Source organism: Phocoena phocoena, chromosome 7 (assembly GCF_963924675.1).
Source record: "Phocoena phocoena chromosome 7, mPhoPho1.1, whole genome shotgun sequence".
In the NCBI taxonomy this organism is placed as follows: domain Eukaryota; kingdom Metazoa; phylum Chordata; class Mammalia; order Artiodactyla; family Phocoenidae; genus Phocoena; species Phocoena phocoena.
Genome location: NC_089225.1, coordinates 108,326,521 through 108,338,655, shown reverse-complemented (window position 1 = coordinate 108,338,655; position 12,135 = coordinate 108,326,521). Strand labels below are relative to the sequence as shown.

Sequence of the window (12,135 nt, the reverse complement as noted above, 5' to 3'; positions counted from 1 at the left end):
GGAAAAGAGTCTTTGCTGATGTAATTAAGTGAAGGATTATCCTAGATCACCCTGGATTATCCAGGTGGGCACTAAATCCAATGACAAGTGTCCTTAAAAGATACAGAAGAGAAAGCAGGGAGGGAGGAAGAGAAAGCCATGAGAAGACAGAGGCAGACACGAAAGTGATGCAGCCACGAGCCAAGGGAGGCCTGGGGCTACCAGAATCTGGAAGAGGCCAGGAAGCACTCTCCCCTAGAGCCTTGGGAGGGAGCACAGTCCTTTGAACGCCTTGATTTTGGGCTTCTAGCCTCCAGAACTGTGAGAGAGTAAATTTCTGTTGTTTTAAGCCACTAAATGGGTGGTACTTTGTTACAGCAGCCCTGGGAAACTAACACAACAACCTAAGCCAGCTTACTTTTCCTAGACTCTGCCTTACCCCCCTGCAGTGCTGTTGCCCATGCTACCTTCTCTAAAGCATTGAGGACACGCACAGAGACATGGACAGACAGACACACACGCACACAAACATACGCACACGCACACAGACATACGCACACACACAAACGTACGCACACATCTTTGCTAATTTACAGCTTTGTCCCAGCCTTTGCCCAGGAACCCGATGAGCATTTGCTAAGAGGAAACGGGCTGGACTAGATAATTTATCAAGACCTGCAGAAAACCTGGGCTGGGGGGAGCAGGCAGGCTGAAACAAGGGGCTCCAGGAGGCCAGGTTCCTTCAGTTTCTGGGCTGCAAATAGAATCCTCTGGGAAGGCTGAGACAGCGCAGGCGGAAAGGAGCCCAGAGACAGACTCGCACTTGCACACCTTCGACAAAGGGAACAGAGAGGCAGCCTCCCAGGTCCAGAGGGCACAGGGAGGAAGGAAACGGCCAGCCTCTCAGTGGGGAGAGCCCTCCTGGGCAGTACACAGCGGGCTCACTGCAGCAAAAATTCAGCTGGGAAGGCCTGTTTCAGACGATCTCCTCGTAATCATCCGATTCGTACAGACACCCAAACTGGCGTGACCCACTGGGGCCCGCGCCCATTCTCTGGAGGTCTGAGTAAGCGCAGCTGCCCGGGGCCAGCAGGGGGGGTTCCGACCAGGCCTAGGGCGCGGGGGGCTGTCAATTGAGGTACACGCCCAGGTTGGCTCTCCCCCGTGGGTCAGTCGGGTGCGTGTAGAGCAGTCACCGGTCTGGGGATTCTGATCGGGGGCTGGGGAAGCCAATGATGCTCCCTTGGCAGCCGTGGGGAGGCTCCACGAGCTTCTGCACTGGCTGGGTCTCCCCAAAATCGAGCCCGTCGTTGGCACTCTGGACCTGGACCCTGGCTCGGAGGGGGCTTCTCGCGTTCAGGTACACAACCCTCTGTTTTGCATCCTCAACTTGGGCCACCTGCACTCCAGGGTGTCCCGGGCCACGAATTTCCCTCTCGCCCACGTGTTCCCGTGGTCATGGCTGACCAGGCAGAAGGCGGAAGGGGTAGGCGCCGGCAGGGAGGGACGGGTGCAGTGAGCGTAGGCTGGCACCACCAGGCCTTCTGTCGGGTCGTGCAGCTGCAGTGTCCCGGGCCCACCGCGAAAGTGGCCCCGTCCTTGTGGGCCGGGCCAATGATGGAGTCCGTGAGGTCCCTGACGGGGCTCCAGGACCTCCCGTGGTCGGTGCTGGTGACCTGGCACAGCCGTGTCACGTTGACCCTGGTGTGGAGCTGGTGGTGCTCGGACACCTGCCCAGGGACGGCAATGAAGAAGAGGAAAACGGTCCCTGTCTTCTCGTCGTACAGGGGGCTTGGGTTCATGGAGCGGTGGCCCTCCATCTGGGCTCGGGCCACCGCCTCCCGTGCACGCCACTGCAAGTGAGGAGAGAAGGAGAAGCACAGCTTGGAAACGGCCAGTGACAGTGACAGAGGCTGCACTCTGGGGGGCGGTGTGTCTCATGGGGTTAGGATCAAGGGTCATGGAGGGGAGCCCTTGGTCCAGCGCTCATTCACCCTCACAACACCTCCCAGAGCGGGACCCAGGGCTCCGCCTCACTCCCCCCGAGACAGCCCAACCCTACCCAATCCCACCAACATACATCCAGGGCGCCTATGATGTACTAGATCTCAAGTACAAAGAGGATTCAGGCACCAGCCGTTCACAGCTCCATCCCAGCTCCTTCAACTTACCAGCTCAGTCCAGCTTCCCATTCTTGAAAAGTAAAGCCCTAGTAATAACGACAGTATTCTGCTGGTGTGATAGAATATGACAATCGCCTCCCACCTTCTATACACCATCCTCTATTAATGTAGCCTGTGAGGGGGCAGCGCCATGATGCTAGGACTCACAGTGAGCTTCCATAGTCCCCGGGCGTATGTCATAGATGCTGCAGCTCTGCCGTCTATCCCTATTCATTAACAGCTATCCCGCAGTGAGTGTTTCTCAGGACAGACACCGTGCCAAGAGTCTAATGTCCATAGTCTCATCTAACCCTAACCTCTAGCTCCTGGGGGACAGGTATTACGATCTCCATCTTACATCTATAGAGCGAGAGGCTTAGATAAGGTAGATGAGCTGCCCAAGGCCGTACTTCTGGTAAGCGGTAGAACCAGGACTTTGAACCCAGGTCCATCTGCTTCAAACCCATGCTCTAAACAACTACAAGGACATAATGACCACAAAGTAAAGATAATAATGATATTAAACCCTTCATATGTGAGAAGCCAGCCTTGGGCGTCTTCGTCAGAATTACTTGATCTACATGCTGGAACTTCAGGACGCAAGCAATCACCCCAACAACCCACCCCAGGTTAATTTTGCTCAAAGGATCAACTCCCTCCCAGTTATGTGATGCTGAACTAGTCCTCCCTCAGGTTCTCAAGGATGTAGGGAAACCTTTCAAAAATCAGTTTCCCTGGCTGACTTGTAATAAAACAGGTGCAGCCAGGCCAGCTGGACTTGTTCAGGGTGAACCCATGTGAGATCCGGGCGATCACTTGGGGATACCTTCTCTGTCCCATCCTTGATGGTTCCCTGGGTCCCTCTGTCCCCCAGACCTCAGCCATCTAAGGATGAGCTGGTCCCCGTGTTTGCGGCAGAGCAATCACAGCCACTTCCTGCCTTACCCGGACCTGGTGGGTGGACGCGTCATAGCTTCCCTTGTGCAGGACAATTAGCTTCACGTGCTCGTCCTCCTTGCTTGTCCGCTCTCCTGCAAAGGCCAGCAGGGTCTTCTGCTGAGGCAGGTAGAGCAGAGCGGGGATCCTGTAGGCACGGGCTCCCAACCGGAACACTCTCTCCCTCTGCAGGATGGGGCAGGATGCCATGGGGCTTGAAGGAGGGCGCGGGAAGAGATGAGTCCTCTGCAGTCACGTCCTGAGATGGGGCCAGAGCCGCCCTCTGGGGCAGGTGGAGCTCACCTCACAGGTAAGCTGACTGATGCTGGGTGGCCTGTCCTGCTCCCACACAGGGTTCATACCCCTTTATTGCACTCCAAGCCCCTGTTTACCGACCCTCCCATGCCTCCCACTGAGTTTGGCAACACCTCTGTCCCTGAGACGTTAGGAGCAGGTATTTGGAAAACAGTGTTTTGTGTTGTATTTTTCTTACAAGTTGACAAACCTCCTTATAACAGATTTGTGATAACCTGCAACTGTTTTTGGCAAACCCATCAATCAAACACCGAGCCCCGGGTGGGGTGGGAGGGCTTGCCGAGTGACATTCTGCCGCTGTCCAACTGTCAGAAAATGACACAGCTTTTTATAACTCGTGAGCCCTAGAAATTTCTCTTAGGAAAAAAAAAAAAAGGGTAGTGGGGGGAAACCTTGATTCTTAAGGTTCTCCTCCCAGGCTGCCTGAGGCTAAGGCCCAGCTGTGTCCCACGTGTGGGCTCCACCCCTGAGGCAGGGACAGGGCGTTGGGAATGGAACAGGGAGGCCCTGGGTGACAGGGCTCACCCAGACGCAGAGGATCCTCCAGAGCTACAAGGAAATAAAAATGAAAAATAAGCATTTGGCCAAAAAGGGTGGCAAGGGCTGGAGGTAACTTGGTGACCGTGCATGACAGTGGACTCCGTGCTGGGCCACCTGGGTCCCCTTCAGGGGGCTGAAAAGAACTTCCTCCTCCTGGTCATACCCCAGAAAGCACTGTATCTGAAGACTGGCCTGCCCAGAATATAAAGACCCGGTCCCCTTGTCCTAACTCAGATGCTCTGAAGGGTCCCAGCTCCAGGGTTCCCTGTGGGCTCAGCTAAGGCTTCCCAGGGGCCCGCGGCCCAGCTTCTCCATCTGCCCCTCCCACAGCCCTCCCTTCCTTTGCACAGCACTGACCCTACAAACCACCTGCCTCAGAGCCTGTTCCTGGGGAGCCCCACCTCCAACGCGAGCTTGGGGAGGGAAAGTAGAAAGCAAGGTGAGCTCTAAGAGTCACACGGCTTCTCCTCTGTACACCCTTTCCAACTGCTTGCCTTTTCCCTACCATGTACGTATATTATCTGTTAAAAACTTAATTTAACATTTTTGAGAAAGAAATGTAATCTATCAGTATTTTACTCAATCCATTATGAATATTATTGTTTGGAAAATGTAAAAATATGTGATTGCCTAAACACGGGTGGAAGAACTAAGTCTTCATGATAAAATCTAGACCGGCAAAGGGCAGTCCAAGAAAACAGGGCTTGGAAGACATAGCAGTGGCTAAGTTGACATTTTGTTATGAAAGATATATTAAAAGTAGAAATAAAAATCAGGGAGAAAGGTGCCGTTCAACAGCGTCCTCTAGAAAATTCATCAAGGGTTTGTTTAAGCTCTTGGGTATTTACCTAGGAGTAGAAATGCTGGGTCATATGGTAATTCTATATTTAACTTTTTTTTTTTAAACTTTTTGAGGAGCTACCAGACTGTTTCCACATCAGCTGCACCGTTTTACATTCCTACGAGCAATGTATCAAGGTTCTAATCCCCCCACATCCTCATCAAACTGGTTATTGTGTCTTTTTTGGTAATAGCCATGCCAGTGGGCGTGAAGTGGTATCTGACTGTGGTTTTGATTGGCATTTGGTGCAATGATGACTAATGATGTTGGGCATCTTTGCATGGGCTTATTGGCCATTGGAGCTGGACTTTAGCCTGGAGGTAATGGGAAGATTTCAAACTCCTTTGGGCAAGGGAGTGGTGATCTCACTTGATCAGCTTTTGAGGAAGTCTTTCTTTTGGCTTCAGGGTACAAGGGGACAGAAGGTGAGTCTGTTGCAATTTTCCAAGTGAGATAAAATAAAAGCCTGGGTGGAGCAGAGACAGTGACCACTGAAAGAGGAGCTCAGCTCCTAGAGATGGGAAGCAGTAAAATTAATAGGGTTGGAAGGGCAAATTAGGGAGGACTTGAGAATGTCCCCATTTAAAATAGGCTGAATTGATTTCCACAGAGTCTGTGACTGTTTTCTGGATTTCTCTTTTAGACTCTAATCTCCTTCAGGATGGGGAGAAATTTATTGATTCATATTGCAAAAATTTATCGTGTTCTTACCTTGTGCATTGCATTGTTCTAGGAACTTGGGGTGCTTTGTGAATAAACACAGATCCCTGGCCTTGTGGAGTTTGTGTTCTAATGGGGAAGGGTGGGGTTACTATTATTGCCCCAAACCAAATAGTGGTCACTAGGGCTGGGACCTGTCCGAGCACCTGACACGGATGGCCTTATTTGACCTCACAAATGCCCTGCTCTGTAAAACCTGTGAGGCTGACAACGGTGCCCCTGAGGAAGAGACGTTGGCATGGAGTCGGAAAGCTGTGGACACACGCTAACCTCAGCCCTACGGGCTGCTAGTAAGTATTTGTCATGTGTGTATTGAGAGCCAAAGCCGGCACAGGACGGGGGGTGGGGAAGGAAAAGGGGCCCTCAGTGTCCGCTTAAGGACTGTTCTCTATCCTCAGGAACTCAGTGCTGGCCCAAAGTCACACACCCATTAGCAGCACCAATCCCCAACTGTCTTCATAATAATAACAGCAAACACTTAAGTGGCTCTTACAAAGTGCTGGACACTCTTTAAATACCTTACAATACATTTTTAAATGTTTTGTAAATTGTATTTACAAACTGTATTTTTTACAATACAGATTACAAATACTTATTCATTTAATCCCCACGACACCCCCGTGATGTAGACACTATTATTATCCCATTGTACAGATGAGAGAACTGAGTTCACCCAACCCTTCAGTGTCCAAGCTGGAGCTAAAAAACACTTCTAACCCCGTGCAATACTGTCTCCGAGAGGAGTTCTGGAAAATGCCATCTTCCTGAACCTCATCACATTTCCAGTGATGCTTTGACACCACATGTAAGTAGTTGGCCCACTGGACCCAGCTCTGGCTCCAAACTGGCAGCAGCCTCAGACTGGCTTAGTGGAAAGAGAACTGAATTAGGAGTCAAAAACATCAAATTCTGGTCCTAGGTTCACTCCTACCAGGTGTGTATCTTTGGGTAAAAACCCACCTCTCTGGGTTGTGTCTCTCCACCTGGCAAGAAGGGAGCTATAAGGGTTGCCATGCTGGTCCCTCCATCTCCAGGGAGGAGGTTGAGCTGGGACCCGAGTCCTGGGGGAGGGGAGGGCCCTCAGCACAACCTGGTATCACCCGCCAGCATAAAACAGTCGGAGAGAAGACAGGGTCGGGTTGAACTTCAAGAAACTGCCATTCGTAGTATATATAAGTACATGCCACCCTCTCATTACCAAACGTAAAACAGATAGCTAGTGGGAAGCAGCCGCGTAGCACAGGGAGATCAGCTCAGTGCTTTGTGACCGCCTGGAGGGGTGGGATAGGGAGGGTGGGAGGGAGACCCAAGAGGGAGGAGATATGGGGATATATGTATATGTATAGCTGATTCACTTTGTTATACAGCAGAAACCAACACACCATTGTAAAGCAATTATACTCCAGTAAAGATGTTTAAAAAAAAATGAAAAAGAAAGAAAGAAAATGCCATTCCGTAGGTCAAAAGTAGTTGGACAGCTACTGGTCCTGCCTGAGGCTACCAGCGGCTGCCACGGTTTGTGGTCTTGTGGGTGCTGAGTCCAGAGTGAAGCAGCTTATCAAAGGAAGCTCCCTTATCTCCATACAGCCCACGAGGCCGGCTTTAGCGCTGCCGTCTCAGAAGCAGGGAAGCTGAGGAATGGGTCAGGGAGGCGGTGGGTGGCTTCCTGGGGTCGGTGGTGGAGACGGGTGGATCTGAGCCCGCACCCACCAGATTCCAGAACCCGCGCCCGTAACCACCGGGACCACACGCCACAAGACCCGCAGCCAGGACTCGGAGGGCTGAAAGGCTTCCTCTGAAAAAGGCAAGCAGTGGAGGGTCCCTGCTTTTGCCCATCTCCTGCTGGGAGCAGAGGGGCTCTGTTGTCAGCATTCACCTGCCCACGTTAGGAAGACGCTTTGGCAGCTTACAAATCTGTATTGAGTTCCTCATGTGTGCCAGAAGACAGATAAACAGATAAACCCTGGTGGTCCCTGCCCTGTTCTGGGAGCCCACAACAATGCGAGCCAGTACACCTGGGGAGCAGGAGAGAGGCACACTGCAGCCTTCCCAGAGGAAAACCCTTGTCCTTGGGTCAGTTTGGGGTACAGCATTTGCCTGTTGGCTACCACGTTGAAATCATGCCTCTCTCCAAAGAGCAGGCAGCTGCGGGCATCTAGTCTGCCAACAGCACCAGCAGAGCAAGCAGCCTCTTCCCAAGAAAACCCCATTTCCAGAGGGTCCAACAACTCCGCTCGGGCCCAGCTAGCTGGGATTCCCACCCCAAGCTGAGAGGAGCTCTCTCGACACCCACACCAGCACAAGACCACTGAGCATCCTTCTGGAAGTTCAGACCGGCAATAACTTGAGGGCAGAATTAGGAGCTCTCCTGAGCTGAGCCTTCTCCCCACATGCGTCCTCTGGACACCCCAAGAACAGAGCGGGTGCCATATCAGGGGTTTGAGGGGACAGAAAACTGCCATCGTCCGAGGCATCCCCGAACGTCACGCCATCACTCCGTAATTACCTGGTACAGAAGAACTCTTGTTCATGCCAACAAAGAAACAGGCAGGTCAACTCTCTGAGAAGTGAGAAGCTGTACCGCAAGGCGTGTATTCCAGGTTGGATCCTGGGGCCTGGGCTGGAAGTCGGGGATGTGAGCAGAGGCTGTGGGAACCCAGCTTCCAGAACAATGCAGCCCCCGTATTCCTCCAGCCTCATCTGGAGCCTCGAGGTCTCCTCTGTCGGGCTTGTGCCTCTAAACACCTAAGGGAGGCCCTGACCTCTGCCACCCACTCACCTGCTGGCATGCTCCAAGGCGACGTCGGTGTACAGACCCAGCCTCGGCCCAGTTAGGACGCTGGCTCTCATTAAATCTGTCCAGTTCTCTACAGTCCTGCCGAATCAGAATGAGCCACACGCAGCCCGAGTCAAGCTCACCTCTTAAATGGATGCATCGAGCAAAAGGTCTGCACAGAGGGAAATAGACTTCCCAGGGCCCGGGTGAGTCTGGAAGTGCAGGGACACAGAGGAGGAGGCGCTGGAACCACGCAGGACTCAGCTCCTCTGCTGGCTGTGCCAGGGTCAGCTGCGTGAGCAGAACAACTTCTTGACCGCTTGGGACCTGAGTTTCCTCTTCTGAAAAATTAGAGCAAAAATATCACAGTGGGGCTTCCCTGGTGGCGCAGTGGTTGAGAGTCCGCCTGCCGATGCAGGGGACGCGGGTTCGTGCCCCGGTCCGGGAGGATCCCACGTGCTGCGGAGCGGCTGGGCCTGTGCACCATGGCCATGGAGCCTGCGCATCCGGAGCCTGTGCTCCGCAACGGGAGACGCGACAGCAGTGAGAGGCCCGCGTACCGGAAAAAAAAAAAAAATCCCAGTGTACTCGAAGCTGCACGAGTGCAGACCGTATGCCTCACCTGCTACTACAGCCCCGAATCAAGAGCGCTTCTGGATGGCCCTAGAGATTGTCGTACTGAGAGAAGTAACTCGGACGGAGAAAGACAGATACCATATGATATCGCTTATATGTGGCATCTCAAAAGAGGGTACAAATGAACTTATCTACAAAACAGAAATAGAGTCACAGATGTAGAAAACACACTTATGGTTACCAGGGGGTAAGGGGGGAGGGGTAAACTGGGAGATTGGAATTGACATATACACACAACTTCTGAGCCATAATTTCTCTCTAAACTTCCTGCTGTGTTCAGTTCTAAAGGCTTTGATTCTTATTCCCCCATAGTTGTTAAATTAAAATAAACGCATCTCCTGGCCACGTCACAGTCCCTGAGAACGATAACACCAGGGTAGACACAGAATGACCTGAGAATAATCTATTTATTTATGGCACCTGGGGATTTATCTTTCTTGCTCTTGAGATAAAATATATATTTCTACACATATATATGATTTTATATTTTTTCCAGCACTTCTGTGTGTTTAGGAAATTTCATGTGATCTCGGGAAAGCTATTTAACCTGTGGATGTCGGGCTTCCTCATCATAAGACCGTAGCGATGATTAAACAAGTTAACTCATGTACAGTGCTTAGAATGGAACCTAGCCCAGAGGTGGTCAATAAACGTTATGATAATTATTCCTGCTTCTGCTCAGTTCTTTTTCTTGACCAGACCTGGTCCATCACCTTTATGTACCTCAAATGTATTTTTCAAATAACCACAACAATTTTTTTAACTGTAAGCTTTTAAATTCCTCTCCTCTCCCCACTCCCAACAGCAAACTGAACACGGGAAATTATTAGATAATCTTAAAAGAAATTCACTTACAGTGAATTAAACTAACTACACTTGAATATTCAATTTCTGCCAATGCACAGTTATGATAATCAGTTTAAAATAAATGGCTTAAGATTAGTAAATCCATGAATGAGCTATCAAAAATCATCACCCAGAAAATATCACAAAAGCTTCTGGTCAGGGGCATCCCAGCTCTTGAAAGGGACTTCTCAGTGTCTCAGTCCATTCAGGCTGCTACGTACCATAGACTGAGGGGCTTATAAACAACAGAAATTTACTTCTCACTGTTCTGGAGGCTGGGAAGTCCAAGACCAAGGCGCTGGCAGGTTTGGTGTCTGGTGAGAACCCTCTTCCTGCTTCAGAGATGGATGTCTTCTCTCTGTATCTTACATAGTGGAAATGGCAAGGGAGCTCTCTGGGGTCTCTTTTATAAGGACATTTAGGTCCCTCATAGGCTGAGCCCTCATGACCTCATCACCTCCCAGAGGACCCATCTTCTATACCACCACACTGGGGGATCGTTTTCAACTTATGAATTTGGGCAGGAGGGGTGGGGACACAAACATTCAGTCTATGACACTCAGTTTCATCCCCAAATATGCCCATAGCAGAATAGTAGACAATCTTCAAAAAGAGTGAAGGATTTAAAGTGTGCTGAATTGGAAAACTACCAAGAAATAGATACAGAACAGTGTGTACATGCTGTGGTCCAGCCTAAGTAAAACAAAGGATATAGGGGTGTGTGTGTGTGTGTGTGTGTGTGTGTGTGTGTGTGTGAGAGAGAGAGAGAGAGAGAGAGGGATAGAGAGAGAGAGAGGGAGGGAGAAATTATGCATAGAGAGAACATTTCTGGAAAGATACGCATGAAACTATTAACAGAGGTTATGTAAAATGTTTCTGAGCAGGAAAGTGACAGGTTCAGAACTGTGTCAGCCGACTCACATGACATATTGTGTGGGATGGGGTGGGGAGGACTGGAAGTAATTGGGAGAGACTGAAACCAGGAGACCTGTTTAAAGGACATCGTGGCAATGGTACAGGTGAGAATGGATGGGGGCCTATTCTAAAGCAGTGAGATGCAGTGGGGGAGGAAAAGAGAAATTAGATTCACTTTTGAGGCGCTTCCAGTGGTACCCCCAAGGGCCCAGCACAGTACCTATACCTGCTAGGTGCTCCAAAATGTACAAAATGAATGGTCTCCTGTATAGAAGACTTAGAACTCCAGCTCCTACAGGCATCTGCTGGGCACCTCAAGACACCAATCCCACAGACGCCGTGACCCTCTTCTCAGAGTTTGCTCACCCAGCCCGGGGCCCTGGGAAGCAGGGTCGGGAGACGGGGTCCACAGGCAGGTGAAGCCAGGGCCCATGTGTCCCTTGTGCCCCTCTTGCCCTGCCCACCCGGGAGTGTGTCACGGCTTCCTGCCCTGCCCAACCGCCCTCGCCCCCCCAGACCCCCCCACCAACAGCCTGCCACACTGTAGGCAGCCCCTGAGCTGAGCTCCGTGCATACATGGCAGTGAAGTGGTGTCTCCAAAAAGCCGTGGGCCTGGCCTCCCTCGGGACCTAAGGGGAAACAGGAAAAGTACAAATGAGAAAGGGGGAAAGTGAGCCCCAAAAATCAGGTATAACCCCACACACACATACACACTCACGCATGCACCTGCCACCATAACATGGTGCACTTCGCAGGGGCTTAGAATAGGTTTCCTAAAGGCGTGAGACGATGCAGGCGAATGAACAGGGAGATAAGGAATCTCTGGAATGTGGGTATGAGGAGCAGTTGAAGCAAAGAGAGCTGAGCTTCCTGAAGAACAGAGCATTCAGCGGGTTCCCCCAAACCCTGTGCGTGTAAAAGCTCCACTGGGAGCCTTTGGAGGCCGGGGGAGAAGAGGAAATAATTGCATTTATTCTGGTAACTTCTGAGCCTAATGTGGGGTTTGGTTTATAGTGTCCTGCTCAAATGTTTGTGGAATGAATGAAGGAGTGTGTGGATGGGTGGAAGGACGGGTGGGTGGATGGGTGAGTGGATGGGTGGGTGGGTGGATGGATGGATGGATGGACGGATAAGAAACCAAGTCTATCTGGCTTTCAGAGGCAAAACTGAAACCATATTTTCATGGCAATCAGAGGGCTGTGGTAGACAGCTTTCAAAGCTGGCCCTCAGCGATCCCTATGTCCTAGGATTCATGCCTCTGTGTAATCCCTACCTCTGAGTATAGGCTGTACCTGATGACTTCCTGCCAACGAGTAGAATATAGCAAAGGGGAAGGGATGTTACTTCTGTGAGGAGGCCACAAAAGCCGATGACTTCCACCTTCCCGGAATCTCTGTTGCGCACCTTGGTGACAAGCTACCTCAGTGAAGAGGACTTTGTGGGGCCTCAGGTCAACAGTCAGTGAGGAG

General features: G+C 51.2%; 1 protein-coding gene across 1 annotated transcript; it reads right to left on the bottom strand.

Moving 5' to 3' along the window:
- Positions 1 to 920: 920 nt before the first annotated feature.
- NEU2 (neuraminidase 2) lies at positions 921 to 3,287 on the bottom strand. Its single transcript, XM_065881161.1, is given in 5 exon segments — positions 921 to 961; positions 964 to 1,380; positions 1,383 to 1,541; positions 1,544 to 1,832; positions 3,087 to 3,287. Coding segments are annotated over 5 exon segments (1,107 nt in total).
- Positions 3,288 to 12,135: the final 8,848 nt, after the last annotated feature.